The sequence below is a fragment of the Accipiter gentilis genome, chromosome Z (genome assembly GCF_929443795.1).
Source record: "Accipiter gentilis chromosome Z, bAccGen1.1, whole genome shotgun sequence".
NCBI lineage: Eukaryota > Metazoa > Chordata > Aves > Accipitriformes > Accipitridae > Astur > Astur gentilis.
The window spans coordinates 73,665,587-73,685,211 of record NC_064919.1 but is presented as its reverse complement, the minus strand read 5'-3'; the positions used below and the strand labels follow the sequence as shown (position 1 = coordinate 73,685,211).

The 19,625-nt window shown below is 34.8% G+C and overlaps 1 protein-coding gene across 9 annotated transcripts in view; it reads right to left on the bottom strand.

The window, feature by feature from the left end:
* Positions 1-19,625, bottom strand: part of RICTOR (RPTOR independent companion of MTOR complex 2) — an 87,452-nt gene that overhangs the window by 21,961 nt on the left and 45,866 nt on the right. For all 9 annotated transcript variants that reach the window (XR_007505040.1, XR_007505041.1, XM_049794767.1 and 6 more), the window contains 10 exons: positions 18,238-18,338; positions 15,619-15,781; positions 15,071-15,172; positions 12,571-12,617; positions 10,116-10,251; positions 9,341-9,540; positions 8,186-8,312; positions 1,247-1,411; positions 712-788; positions 518-596 (listed from right to left, as the gene is read on the bottom strand). Coding sequence is in view for 7 of the 9 variants with exons in the window: in XM_049794767.1 (XP_049650724.1) it covers positions 518-596; positions 712-788; positions 1,247-1,411; positions 8,186-8,312; positions 9,341-9,540; positions 10,116-10,251; positions 12,571-12,617; positions 15,071-15,172; positions 15,619-15,781; positions 18,238-18,338 (1,197 nt within the window). In the remaining 2 variants the exon portion in view is untranslated. The remainder of the gene's footprint in view (positions 1-517; positions 597-711; positions 789-1,246; positions 1,412-8,185; positions 8,313-9,340; positions 9,541-10,115; positions 10,252-12,570; positions 12,618-15,070; positions 15,173-15,618; positions 15,782-18,237; positions 18,339-19,625) is intronic.

Below are 19,625 nucleotides of genomic sequence, written 5' to 3'. Positions count from 1 at the left end.
AAGCATTTATGATCAATTATGAAAACAAAATAAGTATAAAGAGTTTTATCCTAGTCATGACAATGATGCATTTTTCTCAGTGGTCTTCTGTTCCTATTTACTTCTTAACAGCATAAGCTAATTCTTTCTTCATGATCTCTAGATTTAACTTTAATTAGCAACAACCAGAGGTAATGGGTATCTTGAAAAGTAGTATTCCTTTACACACTTCCCTAGATAGGACCTCACACAACAACCTATTTTAGAAAGTCACTACACTCCTGAAATATTTGCTGAAATGCCAAAATTATATAAAAGGCCTGAGTAAATCAGAAGCACACATGTATACAGTGCTGTAGCTCCTGTGAGTCCCTGTCAACCTTTTTCAGCAAAATTGTTGAGTCACTGAGGCAATAAATGTATTGGCATTAGCAATACACATATATGAATATGCAGTATTTTTAAGAACCTTTGACATTCTAAACCTCCATATTCACACCCTTTCTCTTCCTAGTATCAAACACACTCTTAGCATTACCTTTTGCCATTTTTCCATTTGTTTTGTTACATAACCTCTTTCATTTAGATATGAAAACCCCTTTGGGATGGACAGAAATCTGTAAAGCAACATCAGACAGTTAGTACTCCACTTAAAACAAATCACGTAATTTGAATAAAAACAAACTTACTTGTTTTCACACTGTAAAGACAAACAGCATGTTCAACATTTACCTTAGGAGTAGAAGCAAACCCTTGTCTCCAAGATGAGAAAGAGCTGGTTTCATTTGGATGAGGGCATGAAGATTGGCCTAAAATAATTAAAAATGCATACGGAGTATCTGAGCACTATATAATCCTGAAAACTACAGCAACTACAATAATATGCCAGCAATGAAGCAGCAAGTTTTTCACAAAAGAAAGTACCATACAGCACTAACCTCATCCTAATATTATCCACTTTAGGTACCATTTGTCATTAAATATATATATTACTTCACAATAAGTATAATGATCGAAATAGCTTAATTAGTCTGAATCCATATTTAAAAGTAGGCATAAGCCAGAAGTCTACATCTTCTTATCATTAATACTGCAGTATTTTCAGCAACAGGGTCTATAAACTATTATGAAGTCCATCAATGACAATCAAGAAGGAAACCATCAGTAACTTCTTGCATACTTTTACTTCGCTAATGGGGGGAGGGAGTGGGGTATAGCTTACAAAATAGCATACCAAAAAGAGATTGAAAAAGGAAAGGATGCTCACCTTGTCTTCACATGCCTCATCTAGAATATCAAGTGCCTCAGAAGAAATAGTTTTATTTTTATCATGTAACTGGGTCACCAGTAGCTCAATCCCCCAGTTGCTGAAGAACTCTACATTTGCTCTCAGTAATACTCTTAAGTGTTTTGTTGCATACAGCCTGCAGCTCTGCAAAAGAAAAATGTTTTTCTGAATGGAAGAAAAATAGCTAGTGTAGTCAATGATTTGCCACTTTAAAAAAATACATTTTTATTACCATATTTTACAGCAAGCAGCTGTGATACACACCTTATGTATTAAAACTACAGTCTACTTGAGAGCTTTCTATCTTATCAAATGGGAAATTTGAGTGTGAGATCACTAGTAATCTGGTCACTGCAAGTCTCCCTGGAAAGCAGTTATCAATTAGTCATTTGCTGTGATAGCACTACACAAAGTCATCAGAATTAGGAGGAAAAATACCTTGTAAATGGCCAGTGCTATTGCATATGCTTTCATGTACGCAATATTTTGCAAAAAGCTTTAACAGGCAAATATTAGAACCTCTGGGGAATTTATTTTAATACATTTTAAATTGTTTCCCAAACATATCTGATCTTCAAAATGTCTCAGAAAACCTTCTAAACAGAAAAATGTTATTTTCTGTAATAAGACAGTTTCCCAACAATTAGTTTACTGCTATGAATTTCTCCAAGTGACAGCAGAAAGAAGTACCCTGTCAGTTCCTGCACTGCTGTTCAGAACTTGCTGAATAAACAGCATAAATTGATTTAACACCATTTCCTATTAGAAAAAATACACACAAAATAGAAGCAAACAGGCCTCATCTACAAGAATTTGCAGTGTTCTGGAGCAAGCACAGTACAACCCTTACAATATATGCTTACTAGCAAAGGTGTTATCTATAGTTACACAAGCATAGCTGGAAAAGACAAAATCAGGTGCCCAAATCCTTTTTCAGGTCTTCAGTCCCTACACCTTTAAAGCTGTGATAGCTATAACCAAGTAAATTTTCTATACATTAAAATATAAATGATCAATATTGGGATGCATGTGTGTATCTGTACTGCAAGAGATAGGTGAATTGGTCCAGGTTGGACAGCACTACCTAGGTTAACAATGTCTTCTGGATTGTTTTTTTTCCCCTCCAGAAATACTTGGCAAGCAGTACTTGAAAGAAAGTGAGAGTAGGAAGTGTGACTGTGCACAATTCATTTAAAAAAATCTTGTCCCATTATTTCAACTTCAAATATCATGTGCACATTTCTACTTATTCAATACACAGAGGCTCATTTTTTGGAGCGGATGCAGGAATGACATAACACACGTATGAAGACAGACTGTGGAACAGCGATTCACAACTCTGGCCTAGGCTGCACAACTATTTTGAAGTGGCTTGCATACTGTTAGTGGTATATCTTGAACATGGAATAGATGACTGGCACCATATTTATTAAAGATGAGAACAAGAGCTATTATGCTGAAATGATCACTTGATCTAGATGTTAAACCTACAGAGTAACACAATAATATGAAACCAGAATTCAGTGTCATGTAGTGCATTAGAATTTGTCTATAAAGAATTGTTGTTACTGCTACAACTACACTGAGTGTGATACAGAGAATGAAAGAGAACAATGTTCACTTCCTGAAATACTTCCTGAACATGAATTAATCTATCCAGATAACTAGTACAGAATTAGAACAGTTTTTAATTTTCTGTTTAGATATGGAAAAGACAAGAAGGAATTCATGACTCTGATGGGACAATTAAATGGCAAATAAAATTCACTGCAGATAAAGTTGAAACAATGAGCTGAAGTGAAAAAAAAATAATCCCAACTTTACACACACAACAGGCTTTGAGACAGCTCTTTATACCCAGGGAAAAGACCTTGGGGCTAATATTATTTGGTTCTGTGGAAGCTTTAGAGAGAAGTTCAATGGCAACCAAAACCACTGAAAGTAAACAGAACAAAATACATCAGCACTGTCACTTGGTAAATCCACTGGGCGTTGACATCTTGGACAATGTGTGCAGTTCTGGTTTTCCTACCATCATCAGAAATAAAAAGAACTAAAAAGGTGTAAAGAACAGAAGAACAGGGTTTTAAGCAAGTGAAGCTACATAAAAAGGGTCTTTACAACAAGGAATGACACTCACTAAGATGTTCAAACCTCAGAACAGGGGCTGCAAAACCACTGCATGCATTTCCCAGACAAGAGAGGCAAAGCCCAGCATTGCTTTTCCAGATAAAGCAAAATGCTGGAATGTTTTTACTTCTGATGTGAACTGATCAGAAAAGCAGTGTAGAGGATATCTGAGGAAACAGACATTCCCCTCCTTCACTCATGCACGAACTACATTATAAAACAGACAAAGCCCTGTACTAAATCTGTCAGAAGATTCTTTTACTATCAAAGGACTTTGAGACCCTTAGACTTGAAGCAGCAAGTCAGAGGTCACTATGCTCAGCTGATTACATACAGCGTAGCATAGATGCCAGTAGATATAGGATAAATCTACCCTTTAGCCACCTATGAAGATGAAATTCTAGGTCATGAACTGCAGCGCTTGAGGACACAATGGGTACTCTGCTGTTTTTACCATGAACTGGCAAAAAGGCAGCTGAGGCAGTATTAATTTGCTCTAGCACCAATGACCAAAGCACACCTGGAAGCAGGTTGATGTGCTTCTGCTTCACTGAACTACATAGATACTGCTCTGTAAAATGTTTTCGTTGTATATAGTCACCCCAAAATGCTACTCTCCCCATCTAATGCTAAGCTAGCTACAGAAATTAGTTCTTCTTGTTCAGAGACACTCATTAGCAAACAGCTAACAAGCCTGCTTCACAGCTCTGGATAGCTTTAAAAGGCATATGCAGCTATAATCTCAGTTAAGCCAAGAAAAAGAGCAACTTCAGCTTTTGTAATGAACAGATAAGGTATTTCATTAACAAATATCTCAGGGAATTAAAATTTCTGAAGGAAAGAAGCCCTGCTGGAGATGGTCTTTCTCACTTACAAACACAGCTTTTCAGCAATTATGATCAGTCCCAAACATTTTTATTGCTTTTAAATAGAATTTAGACGCCAGAGGCAGCATATAGAATCAAAATCACAATTCGTCTTCTGCATTATGAATTAATACAAACCCTTTCCAGAGGCTTACAGGCTCCACTCATCCTACAAGGTCCTCATCACAAGTCCTTGAAAAGGTAAGGTGGAAGGGGCTTGCAAGTGCCTTATTTGAATTGAACTGCATGTTCATTTTTAATCTTAGGATTCACTTGTCCAAGGTGACAGAATGTCAGTTCTGGTAATTAAAAATGTTCTCCTCATGGGACAGAGCCATGAGTGGTATAAGTGTTCCAAGTTTCAATTTTTTCCTACCATCCTTGCTAAATACAACTGAGTAAATTTTCTTTTGCTGTTGACAATGCTGCTATTTCAGAATTCCAGACCATAAAACCCAGAAAATGGCAGATACACCTTCCCCTAACATCTAAACAGAGGTACTTCCAAATTACTCCTCAGACAGTGGAACTGCCCACGCAAATACCTGTCAGTTCAATATTTCCGTATTCTTTCAGGTATCTTACCCTCTCAGAATTGACAACAATTTCCACCTCACATGAATATTATAATTTCTGGAGAAGACTTGTAGTTTTGCCCATTGCAGTTGTTCAAAAATACCACTTATAACACTAAGGATAGAGTTAATACTAGACTTAAAAGGTTTTATCCTTCGGATTAGCTTTTTACACTTTTGTCTTGTATTGGGAGCATGAACATCAGAAACACTGAAGACAAGCATTTTATCCACAAGATGATACTGGCAATACTGTGTACACCAGGCATTGCCAAAGGGTTCTTCGACAGGTCAATATTTTGCCTTTCTGTCAAGTAGTACTCAGTGAAATTTTCTCTTCAAAATACCATCACTTCAGTTTTCATCGTAAGAACTTACGGGGTTGGGCACATGGTAAAGCAGGGAAAGAATTTAAGGGAATAAATTTTATCCAGGTATGAAATCATCTGTGGTTGATGCAAGCGTAGACCCACTTCTGCTGACTGAAACAGTCCATTCTATTTGCTATTTTCCTCTTTTAGATGAAATATACAAAATATTTCCCTATGAATTTCAAGTATTCCAAGCAAGTCAACTAATTCAGGAAACAAAACACCCCGAAGTAGTTTTGTACGTCCCTCATGGTTCAATATGTTTCACAAAGAAAGTCAATCTCTATTTATGAGGTTCAAACAGTAACTTTTCCTTCTTTTTTAGTATTCTGATAGCAAAAGATTCATTTACATTTGTCGTCAACAAACAAGATCTATTTTTTTTATATTTCTTAAAATTATTATCATAAATTCTTTTTTTAAAAAAGAAAATATTGAAGGGATTCTCATGGTATTGTAGTGTACAAAAATCAGGGTACAGTCTCAATCACTGCAACACTGAACTCTAAGGAGCAGAATTTAAGTCACAACACACCTCAGCTATGAACTTGCCTGGGGATAGCTCTGGTTAGAGACCTGCTACACCTGAACACACACCTAACTGATATTAAGGACCACTGACCCATATTGTGCACATATGAGAAAGGTTACACTCTTAAAGTAAGTCAGTACTTGGCAGTTAAGAAGATATAGCCAAATAATTTCTATTCTTTTAGATTTCAGGAGACTGCCAAAACCAGACAGTTACTTAATCTCTGCTGTTTCCCTAGACAACCCCTTCCCTAGGTTGTTAGACCTCACATCAATGTGAGACTGGGAAATTGAAGCATTAGAACTCAGTAACCATAGGCTGCTAATGTAGGCCAAGACCTTAAAACATCACAGATGTAAGAAGTTATCAGCGTATCTGGCAAGAAGGACCTCTAACTTCAAAACTAATTACTTAGGTTTGAGCTCCAAAATGTGCATTCTTAAGTTTCTGAGCCTGTAGAATGTTTCTTAGCTTTCTCCAGAGTGTTCTACTTTGACATCTGTCAAGGTCTGACATTAAATAGTCAAGGTAATGCCAACCATCAGATCATTATCCCTAATCCTTTTCATAATCCCAAACAGACCAGAACTGAAATGGGTGAGCCTGAGGGCTCTACAAGCTTTCTTAATTTCTAAGGTGCCAGAGAGTGATGTCTATTCTATTTACATCTGAAGTATAAGAAGTGTTTACTACCTATTGTTCATTAAGTTGAATTACAAATAGGTGGAAATTGTATTTTTAGTTATCATCACTAAGAGCAGCAGTAGCCATCAACTGTTTTCTGGCTTTGTAAATACTTGGGACAGTACGTTCAGACAATATCTGCACCCCACTTCAAGCCAGTCTGCTTACAGCTAGTGATACCTGTATCAGAGTTGAACGCATTCTGTTTTGGTCATGTGCCACTCCCCCCCAGCCAGATAAAAATAAGTCCAAAAGTAGGTCTTTATAGAACATTTGGATGGAGATCAACCCATTCCTACCTACATAAAGCTTCTGGTGTAGTGTACTGGATACTTGAAAACATTTGGAAGTACCTCTCTCAAAATAGAATTTAAGTCTTCATCCCTTAGATATCAGAATCAAGAAATCTTTCCCAAAATATAAACCCCAAACACTAATTCATAATAAAATGCCTCAAATTATTAGTGTAAATGTATTGAGGAGATTGTGATAGCATGCCTGGACTTTTTTCTAATTGTTAGCCAGCTGCATTTGCAAGAAAGTGAAATGTTGGAGTGCTCTTTACTCTCTGTACAGCCTCTTTTTATGAGGTAAAAATAACTGGGAGGTGGTGGAAGGGGGTAGGGGGCAGTACCTATTGACATGAAATCTCAGTAGAAACAACTAAATAAAGTTCCACAGCCTAAATTGCTCTTAAGTGACAGTCATCTAACAGGAGCTTAGAAGTCTAATAAAGACATAGGCATGCATCCTCACAACATATTAATTTCTGTTTTCTTGCTCAGACTAAGCATAAAACAACTTTGAAGAAAGGATATCAAAGTCATCACTTCACTGAAAGATTATCAAAATTATTCAGTAGGGAGCTTCACTTTCAATGAGTCGTTCCTTCAAACTCTTACTTTCAGACTCCACTCTTACCTGTAAGAATCATTTTATCTTCGATGGTCTTGGAGAAATACCCTGAATTTCTTTCCTTCCCTCTCCTCTTCCAAAAGACAGTGAGATATTTAAACCTAGCATCTACCTTATTCCCTCTTTTATCCACTCTGGAATATATTCTGCCTTGTCCAGACAACAGAGGAATAGCTCTCCCTGAAGTAATGGAAGTTCTTTCCTACTTAGATTTCAAGTTCCTAATTGTCATTTCCCTGACATCAATGCTTCCTCGTCTACGTTACACCTGATTGATTTCTCTTTTCTTAAAAGTTCAGGAGCTTCCTCTCCCAAGTCTACCTAAGGCTGTGTTTTATTTTCACTCATATTCTTTGATTCAGAAGTACAAATCCCAATGCCTATTTCTGAACCACCCCTTCCTTCTTTCCAGCAGCTATAGTGTCTACTCAGTTCCACCGCGGTAACCTCAATCATTATCAAAACAGTATTTACCACTGGAAGGTTAACCTGTTTATTACTGCTAGAAATACACATTTCTGTTTGTGAAAATGATGCCTTCACAATTGATTTAGGCTGTCCACCGACCTAGACAATAACACTCGGTTTATGCATTTAAAGACTTCAACCCCCTTAATACATGACAGAAACCTCTATTTGAATGACTCAATTTCTTGTGCACAAATACAATATACGGTGTGAAGTTCACAGCAAATTCCAAAACTACATGAGTAGGACCTTCATTTCTCTGAAACAAAAATAAAAACCCTTCTGGATAAATAATAGCTTAAACATAAAGTCATACACCTTCAATAAGAAAATAAATGTCTAGCAGCAATTAACAATCGAACATAAACTGAACTTACATCAGTAGCTGCTGTCAAGATTTTAGAAAGGATGACTCTTGCTAACCCATCTCTGCTGTAATCCAAACTAGAAACAGTCAATTTTAACAAATGATCCTGGTTCTTCAAAGAACAAAGATTAAGAAGACTGGGGGAGGAAGGGGAGGGAGAAGAAAAAAATTAGTATTTGAACCCACTCATTTATTTATTCAATCAGTAATTTAAACTTAAGTACTTTGAATTGGACTTTCATTTCTATAAACTCAAAATACAAAGTAAATTCTCACATGAAATGGAGTAACTTTAAACTGTTAGAGCTGTTAAGAGTCAAATGGGGACCAGTTTTCATAATTTCTCTGTAATAATTTTGTCAGCATACTTTAATTAGTGATTATGAGTACAAAAATTAGCGTTCATGAAACTGTGAACAATTCCTCATTGTAAAACATTCTGTGTATACAGCTGGCCATAACATTAGTACTACTGTCTAGATTTTATTGTAAACCAAGTTTTCTGAAGCCAGTAAAAAATTTGCATTCTAATAATCAATGAAAACAATGTAATTAAAGAGTCCATCAAAACACCTGAATTTTCACTTAAAGTTTACTATATTTAAAATAAACTGGTATTAGCCACTAGCCAATTTACTCCCAAAGGGAGGCAAGTTTATTTGTACCTGAACAGAATTTTGAACTTCACACCTTCACTCAAATATATTGGACTGAAGTTTAGGTACAACATGCATCATTACATTTTACAAACAGTATGATACTGGCCAGTTTTGAGGTTTATGTGGGTTTTGTGTTGGGTTGGTTTTTTTGTTTGTTTGTTGGTTTGTGGGTTTTTTTGTTTGGTTTTGTTTGGGGGTTTTTTCCTGCTGTCTTTTCAGTACAGCATCATCCTTCCTGATACTGATCTCTGTCAGATAGGTGTGGACAGGAAAAAGTAAGCTATTTAGTGATATGATCACCCATATCTGTTCAGATATGACAGACTAAAAGACCTCTTATTTGAAAAAAATACTGAAACCCCCCACAACCAAGGATCATTACTTGTAAGTAAATCAAAAGAACTTTCAAGTTTTCAGCTTTACAGACAGTAGTCCTCATGCACAGTTTATAATTTTCGTAACTATTATACCTGTAAGCACAATTCAAACACAATAGAACCACTCACCACTGAAACACGTTACATTTTTCAAGCATTTTCACTCCATGAGGGTGACAAGAGAGAGTACCAAAAAACAGAAAGTAGTGCTGGCTAAGGGTATTTAGTAACCCATTATTTTGAAGACTACGTTCAGGTTTCATTCCTGATGAAGAGTTGAGCCAATGTACAATATCTTTAACCAATTCCTCCAGGTAGCCTTGTCCATCCTAACAAAACAAAGAGTAATAGCATTTACTAGTAACAGAACTGTCTCTCCTTTACTGAAATCCATCACTTTAAATTTCTTGAAATGTACAAACACAATACAGACACAAAATAAGACATGTGGGCTGGCAAACACAATTCAGACTAAAGAAAAAGATTCAAGGCAAAGAAAAAGAGTTTAGCTTGGAGACATCCTGGGACCAATTCTATTCTTTCCAGGAAAAGAATTGTTCAATGACATTTTCCTCTGGCCTGAGGCATAAGTCTTTAGTACACAAGAAGAAAGGAGGTAGAGAAAGGAAGGATATTCACAGCAAAAATTAAAAAAAAAAAAACCCTCCAAACCCTAAGTCACATTTAATAAATCTGTATTTAATAAAACTTCTACTTAAACACAGTTGTCTTCCTTAGTGTCTCATCTGGACAATTCAAGATTAAGTTACATTTCTTAATTACACTGATCACTTTAGATTTAACACCCGAAGACTATGGAAGTCTTTACTAAACTTTTTCCTCTAAGTGGCATACAGCAGCACTACTCATTCTACCTCCAGCCTTGTAGCTGAAAATTTCTTACCTCTTCTGATTCAAGAAGAAATTCAGTAAACTGACAACCCACCACAGTGAGCTGCTTAGCCTTGGCATAGTCCAGATCCAGGTTGGCATACAGTTTACTGCTAGGCTTGTAGAAATATAGCAATCTCCTTACAAACCTATGGAAAGTAATGAAGAATTTGCTATTTTTCAGTATAAGGACAGTCTCACAGTATAAAATGATGCTGGTACAAAAGATATGTTACCATTAAATAAGCTTATTGACAATAAATTTTCAAAATGTATTAAAAGAGTAGCAGGTAGCAGTAATGAGCCTACCCAGACACGACTTCAGAGATGCAGCTGTACTGTGTGTTATAAAGGGTTTTCTATGCAATGACTTAAAATAAGCAAAGGAACTGAAAATCTCTATGCTCTTAGAAGCCATAGCTTCTTTTTCATGCTCATGCTTATAATTTATTCTGCTGTAATTTATCCTGTGCTAAGTTTCAAAGACTATACTATCTAGACTTACAAAGGGCTAAAGAAGAATCTGACTTGAGTTTTCTTCAGCTATAATAGTTAACGCTGCTGTGAAAAAATATATTTTTGTGTTCTTCCAGGCAAAGGCCTTATTTATTCATCAACAGTATTTTCATTCACCTCACTTAAGCATTTCTGAAGCATAACACAGCAATTACAAACACAGACTCTTCACTCAGCCTTTTTGAAATCATGATGACCAGTACTGCTTGAGTTTTGCATTGCAGGAATAAAGTCTTCAGCAAAGAACTTCCCCTCACCAATTGTAAGTCAAAAAATAAACACACATTTGTGCTTTAAAGTAACACAGAATGTTCTGTCTGAAGGTAGATATGTCAAGCATTACAAAAACTTTAACTAAAGGTACAGTGCTTTAGTTAAGTGAGAGTAAGCCACTATTCCCAGCTCCAAACACAGGACCAATTACACTGAAGGCCTGTTTAAATTTTGTCAAATGAAATATATTTTATTCTGGGTTATTAGCAATAATTATATATATTAGCACATATTTATGTCTGTTTAGATATATATATACACTTAAGTGTGTATATGTATGTATATACACATACATGTATATACACATATTGCATTAACTGTATCCCTATGACATGAAGGAATCTGTATCAGAAATATGGCTGTTAAAGTGAAATTCCAGATGAGATAATCACAAGAACACTTACAGTTAAAAAAAAAAAAAAAATCAACTTATGGAAGGACAAATATAGAAGTTACACTTCAAAAACAAAGTGGCTGAAAATTTTTTATAACCAGCAGTGAAACCAGAGAGATTCAGGGATAATTAGTTATTATTAAACAAAAGCAACAGCATTTTAGAGCCATTAAAGCATCTAGCACAATCCTGCAGAAACGATCAATGAACTGTAGAAGTTTTATACTAACTCAATCCTAGATTTTCTCAGTTTATTTGGAATTATTTAGGCACTGAACAACACTTGAGTGCAGCACAAAACTAAGGAACAGGAACACAGTCTCAGGTAGGTAGGTAGAAGTGTGGGTGTCAGCCAGGACTGCAGACATTACTTTAGAGAAGCAACGTTATAAACCACCAGATTTAGAAAATAATCCTTTACCACAAAGTACAGATTGGCAATCAAAGTTTAGGGAAGGAAAAAAACCCAGAATAAATACAAATGCAAAATTAAGTTATGGCTATGATTACAATAGGACTACCACTTAGGCTGGGAACATTATATAAAGTAGCCTGATTACTTTTTAGTAAAAATTTAAAATGGAACAGTGTGAGCCTTTCAGCATGTTTTAGCTTTAGTTTTTTCCTCAAATTCATGTAGAGATAGCTTTCCATGCCTACAAATACAGAAATACTCTTCAAAATAATTTAATCAAATGCATTTGTCAAAGGCATGTTAAAAGGGAAATCTAATAACAAGTTATTTACACTATTGCCACACATGCACAAAAGTAATAAAAATGTTATTAACACCAACAGACATGAAAGGAACCAGAGCTGTACTTTGTTGTTTTTTTCCAGAATCACACATGCTTCCCTTGCCATTAATAGCAACTAGAAATAACTTCCTCTTGGTTTTTGATGAAAGATGTAACTATATAACTGTACAACTGTAAACCCATTCTGTCAAAATTTGTCAAGTGCTGATATCAAATACTAATGTACAAAACATCAAAGCAGTAATAATTTTAAAGTTTAAAATCAAATAAGGTGTTTGCAAAGCTGGTATGATTCTTGTTAAGGGAATAAATACATAAACTACCTGTACATAGAAAATAAACCACTAAAGTTTAAAGACCTGTTTATTTAAAGCAAATATTGCAACTTAATTATCCAGATTTTTTGTTGCTTATCTAAAGATTAAGTTTTAGAAGTGTGACATATCCAAGAATAGTTTATTGCAATATTAAACCCCAGTTTTTCCAAATTTCTTTCTTCAAAGGAAGTCTACATAATTTTTACATACCTGTGTAATTGTTCATCTTTGTAGTTCCTTAAATTTACATTTGGCCACTAGAAAAACAGCAAATATAGCATTATATGAAACTTGCACATCAGTCCTTGATTAGTCACTATAATTTACTCATTTCTATTATAGATCTATTTACCTAAAAATTAGAAATGTAAGTTTCCTTGCATCTAATGTTATCTACAAACCCCCCCTTATTTTATTGAAAATCCCACAATTCTTGCTCAAAGAACTGTTTGATTTCTTACTAGAGAAGGACAGGGTATGTTGGTCACATGCTATGTGTACAAGGCCACAATTCTAATGAAAACTTCAAACTATGAAAAGCTAATGAAAAATAAACAATTTTTATCAGTTTCTTCTCTGAAAAGTAAAAAATGTATATGCTTAATAGGCAAACAATCTTTGCTGTTGTATTCACTATTAATCAGATTTGATTTAAAAATAATCATTATTCTGTTACAGCTCACTTAAATACTGCTTATTAAAATGGTATTTAAACTCTTCTGTTGATACTTCATAAGAGGTTTTAAGAAGGATCACAGGAAGTCATAATACTCTCTTCCGGACCTATCCTTTCTTCCTATTACACCTTCCTCTGTTTTATAGCTATCTGTTGTCTCTACAGTTTCAGGTTTATTTTTGTTGCTACTAGTATCTTCTTGAAATGGATGGAAAAAAGTGCAGCAAGCATTCTTTCCTACCTAAGCAATACAGTTCTACATTTCCAATTGGTATACTAGTATGAAGATGTATAGTGCACTAGTTAATGATTAGTAAAACTGACTACACTAGTAACAGTTCCAGAAAAAGTATGAAGCTCTGCTGTGAACAACAAAGTCACAATTCCTCCATCCTGACTGCTGCCACTTTTGCTGCTCTTTTAGCAGCTCAGACAGCAAGCTGAGCAAGTAAAAAAGGCAGGGAGGGATCACATGAAATGCAAGTAGTGAGGTGGTTAGAAAGCTGATGCTCTAAAGCTGTAAGGCTGTGACAGAGACAAAAGAGAGGTGAGTAGCCATGTGAGATAGTGAAGTCCAAACACTGGAATCTGGATCTTGCTCATACGAGGAGTAAAGATGGACCACTCTGACAACATTATCTTACTATATGCTGGTGTTGTGCAGTTTAACAGGAACAGAAGTGGTTAGAATCAAATCAGAAAACACACAAACTTCTCATTCTGAAAGTCTGAAGTCCCTGATTTTGAGACATTATCAACTGTTTGTCAGGACACTAGAAAATATACTGCTGGGGAGGTCTGAGATATCAGGGACATTGACAGTTTGACCTAAATTTCAGGTTAAAAAAAACCCCAAAACCTTAGTGGCCAACTACATAAAATTGTAGAAAAAACTCCCATTGTCAAAGTACAACACAGATAATTAACAGTGAGATTCTGAAAAACAGTTTCTTGATATCTTTAATACTGAATCAAAGGTGAAAATATCTATGATTAATCATCATAGATCTCTAGTAATCCAGTAAATCTAGTAATTGCAGTAAAAAGCCTATGAACAGTGAAATTTGGTGGAGCAAAGCTACTGTCAGATACAAATTCAGGTCTTTACACCAGAGAGATACTTGCTATCTCAAGTTTAACAGTCCCTGAAAAAATGCACAGAAATATTTAGTTTCCTTTTTTTAAAATATAATCTTGATTGTCACCATTAATCCTTTTTTAGACTTTCACCATCTTTATAACACCACAGTAAGGAGACAGTAAGAAAATGTTACTACTTGGGGGTAACAACAGAAGGATGGCTTTGATGCACAGAATGACAGGGGCTATTTTGGTTCAAAAACTATACTGAGTACTCAAAGTTTTCTATACTCAAAGAAAGTAAGTTTTCTGCTTTAAAAAAAAAGAGGCAGTCTCTTATAAACTGTGCATTAAATATATTTAAGATAATGCCTTCCCTGTCAGAGATAACTTGTTTTTACAATATAAAGGAGGTAAGTTCATAATGAACTTGATGCTATGGGAGTATTTGTACTAGTTCAGAACATACAATGAGATTGCATATTACTGAAGTTTTCATATGTGGCTCAGACTAAGCATCTGAGGTTTGATCTATAACCCACCTGCAGCCTTAACCTTCAGCTCACATTATATAAAAAAATTCTGCTATGAAACTGAACGAGGCAATATCCCTGTATAGTTTGGACTGAAGTCTAAAATATTAGCAGCTTTAAAGTCAATATAGCTAATTCTTTAAAGTCTATTTTTATACAAATAAAGTTACATACAATTTAATACATGCTTACTAAGAAATTTGTGAATGTAACTGTAGTGTATTTTTGTATATAGTTTAAGGGTTGTATGTAAACAGACTGTATCAGTGCTGATTAATCCATGAGATCCTAGTTTTCTGAAATAAAACAGGTGATGGGATGTACTGTGGAATTAATATTAGAAATTCAAAGCTCTCGTATGAAATGGAGACTTTTTCCAAACAATTTCATAAAAGTAGTATCACGCCCTTTTTAAGCTCACCTTCAGTATGGTCCCTATTAGATTCCAATTCCAGTCAAGGTTCTCTTTATGATTGAGAACTTGGCTGTCTCGAAGATTCATTACAAGTGCTTCTTCTGTGTCCTGGAATACAGAAACAAAAAACTACAGTTGCCTTGCACCATTTTTTTCAGTCTTGTCACACGATAATACTTACTGTTCATGTAACAATCATTAAAAGAGATGTGCTCCACAGTAATTTGCATTTGAAAGTAAATTGCATTGTTACAGTACTGCATTAAGAATCTAATAGTAAGAGATCACAATTGGTCCTAAAAAGCATTAGGAATTATTGTAATTTCACTCTTCAAATTCTAGAAATGCAATATACTATCCACAAGTACCTATGATAGAAATTAAATGAAAAAAATTCTATAAAGAAATCACTTAAATGGCTCTGATTTAGATGTGAGAGTGAAGCTTGGTACGCAGACTCTGATTTAGATGAGAGAGTGAAGCTTGGTATGCAGGATATAAGTCTCCAAAATACAAAGTCAAATTCAGTTTTGGAAACTCAATAATGGTAATACCTTTAAAATAAAGATGTCTTTCTGCACACGGTATTGATCTCTTTTTTGGTGTGTTGAGATCGCTTTCTGAATAATATGATCTAAATGGAGGCTGTAAGGTTTAGGTCCTCTTTTCTTCATCTCATGAAAACGTTTTAAGCAGTTGAGTGCAGCACTTGCTCGTCTAATAGGAAAAAAATACTGTAATCAGTATTTGGCAACTGTTATCCAACTTAAGAGCACCACTGCTCTATCTTGAGTAAACAAACATAGCTCAAGAAAAAACTGACTAACAATTCCAAAGCAAATAAAAAGAAAATAATTTTCTTGATTCAAGTTTTCATACATACATAGGACTCAGTCTTGTACTGAAATTGTACAGAAAATTACCTTTCAGAACTTCTAGTACTGAAGAATAAGCCTTATCGATACCTTTCCTTCTACTCTGCAATTACTGGTGTCTATCACAGTTCACAGAAGATTTGTGAAGTTTAAAGTTGATGAGTATTGTGAGATGTCACAGTAGATCAACATTCTGCAGTAAAGTTGAGAGTTGAGGGGGCTAGCTTCAACTTCGACTTACAAAGTATTTCTTAGAAATTCTCCCCCACCCTCCCACCCCCCAGGGGTGGCAGGAGTATCAGTAGTATGCTTCCTGCTCTTTGTATCTGAATAGTTCAGGAACAGCATTTAAGAAGTCTTCCAGGAAAAGATAAGACGTTAACAGAAATGACAGTTGAAGAGGCACAAACAGTTAATTACAAAATAGTGGTAACAAAAAAAAGACAAAAACTGCTGAGCATATAAAATAAGGAAGTCTAAAAGGAGGAGGTAAGTCTACCTTCCTTCCCCATTAACAAAAATTCTCACAAGGTAGGAGAGTGTTTTTATATTTTCTTCAAACCAACAAATACATTTGAATTTGGTCACTTATCTGAATTACATAAATTTAATCCATAACAGGGCTTACAGTTTTTCAGAGTATGAAACAAAGCAGAGTGTTGACCAAGACCAACATCCCCAAATAAAAAAAAAAAATATTACTTCTACAAAATCACTTTCTTTCAACAAAACCAGGAATTCTTACTACTCTCTCAAGTATGTCCACAAATGCAAAAAAGCAAAAAACTGCACGTGATACACAAACATATCCCTTCTGTTCTTCATCCTTCCTCTCATCCCACAGCTTTGACCAAGTGAAATAACCTGTGATGGAGTTTCAGATATGTCTTTTTTGAAAAATAACTTGTGTTTTCACATATTAAAATCCTGTACTGACATAAGAAAACTTCAAAACTAAAAAGCAGAAGAGCACTACATTTCTTGGAAGCACTCTACAAGAAACATTTATCATTTCACAGCAGCAGTTCAGAATGATTCTGCAATTTATCATTGACAACACAATGAAAGACAAAATAGAAAGTCATATTTATCATAATACTGATCTGACAAGGCAGATCAGGAATGGCAAGAGCAATTCACAAAACTATTTCCTATAATACAGAAAAAACCCAACACACAATTTAAATGTGTCTCCACAAAGAAATGGAAGTAAGAACACTGAGTTACAGAAATATATTTTAAGACACATGAGTCTATCAATTTATTTGACTTTTTTCCCTCAGGATGTTTGCAGGAAGTTTGAATTGTGTGAAGCACCCAGGAGATGGTATTTTATGACAGAGCACTTCAGAGGTTAAATTGCAAGATTGCAGGATGTACAGAGAAATTCTAAGTAAAAGTAAAATAAAATAGTCCACAGTTTTTTAGTATCTCAAAATTTAGGTATTTCTAGTTCAAAGAGGAATAAATGACTTCTATAAACATTTTTTTCTAACCACATACCTAAATATACCTCATTTGATCAGCACCATGACTGCCAAACTGTTCCCTAATACATACCACTTCAGAGTGATGCACTAAATTTAAAATATCTGTTCATACATTCTTATATTTAAATAGAACTAAAAAAACTATCAGTGCAAAATTTGAACAAAAGCACCAGAAAGTTTTAACATAATTACTATTGTTACAATCACCATTTTCTTCTGAAGAAAAAATGGTTTTAAAAGAAAATCAAGAAAAAAACAGTGCCATGTCAATATTACCGTTTTTTCTCTTGCTTACACTAATAATGACTCACTGATTTGGTCTCTTACTATTTAACTAACTACAGATAAACAACAACAGAAGAAATCAAAATTCATGCAGGCTTTTTTAGTTTTGAAAGCTTACTTGTATCAAAATGCCAAAAAAGAAGTGTGAAACAATGGAGAGGTCAAACACCCAGAACATGCCTCAGATGTTGCTTGGCTGAACAGTGCCTTAAAGTTCATTTAAGAAAAATTCTGCGTAAAAGTCTGCAATCCACGCAAAAGTCTTCTGAAATCTACTATCAAAACTTTCTTTCCAAATTTCTAAATTGTTAATGTAAACACTTTTGGAATGATGCACTGGAGACTATCTCCCTAGTAAGTGTGACACAGCATTTCTATATGCTTGCGTTTGTTTGATTTTAAATAAAGACATAAGTACTTTCTGCCACCACAAAGCTTGTAATGTAGGTTTTCACTCAACTTGGGGGGGGGGGGGGGGGGGGGGGATATTTTTAAGTGTAACTTAGAAACTTAGAATTCTTACAGTCTTTTCTCTTTCATGATGTCAAAAGATGCTGCCATATTCATTAGCGTTGGTAAGCAGTGCAGGTGATGGCTGTGAGAATGAGGAAGAATTGTGTTTGCCTAAAAAACAGCAAAAGACCCATTAGAATAACTTATTACAACATTTTCAGCCATCTCTTTAGGATGAACATTTGAACTATCTACCACTTTTCACAAGACTTTCACAAACACATAACTAGCAATAAAACTACCTTTTGCGTAACATCAAATAGCAATAATTACACATACTATTTTGAATATTTGATCTAACTAATCAATCTGAAATACAATTGAAAATAACTTAAGACAATTTTAGATCTCAGAGCCTTCTAATCTGTATTGTTTGCATTGGTGGTTTTTAAGTGGTAGTATGTAAAAACATGCAAAGCATCAGATACCCACGTCATGTGTACAAAAGTGCTAAAAAAATCTAAAATCAGAAATACAATTTAAGCTCATGATTTCTATTAAATGCTTTCTGCACAAAAAATCTAATTACAATAACTTCCTAAATTACTAGACATTTAATTGCTTTTATTTTGGGAAACATAGGTAGTTCTGCAAACGTTTTTGGAAACTAAGGAATAATGAAGATAAAGAAATACTTCAATCTCTTAAAACTAAATAAAAGTACAAATATCTGTTCAGTATTTTGATAAACAATAATCTCTAATGAATCACCTCTTCAGAAAACCAAAAAATACCTATGATTTGCAGCATTCTCAAATGTCAGTTAACAGTCACTCCCATTCAAAAAGTATTCTAGAAACCAGAAAAATAGCATATGTTGTTACAGATTCCTCTTTTTACACTACATAGCTAACTGAATACTCAAATTCCACCAATAATTTAAAGAAAAGTCACTGAAGAGACTATAGAACAGACTTGTTGTGGTTGTGACACCTGCTGCTAAGCTGAGATGTTGTAAATCACTGTAGTAATAAGCAATCTTGTATCTGAAGATTCAGATCTTGGTTTTTGGAGCATTAAGCACCACTGAAATGAGTAGATAGTCCTGAGATGCGGACTATTTCTGATAATCTTACCATCTCTTATAAAATAGTTTATTTGGAGAAAAGATTAAAAGAACAAGCACAAGAAAACTAATCAAAAAATGCTCTGCTACATATGCTATTCTTGTCATCAATACAGGATGTGAAAGATAAAAGAACTGTTTTGCAAGAAAGGTAAATCATGTCACTTCACATATGACTAACAGCTCCTTGGGAAGCTGAAAGGTAGCACTGGAGTATATATGAAAACAGTAGTATCATCTCTATACCAAAATAGTTTGGGTTAAGAGAGAGAAGCTGCTGTAAAAGCTATTAGGTAGAGGGAAGCAGAACAAAGCACGGTCCCTTCAGCTTC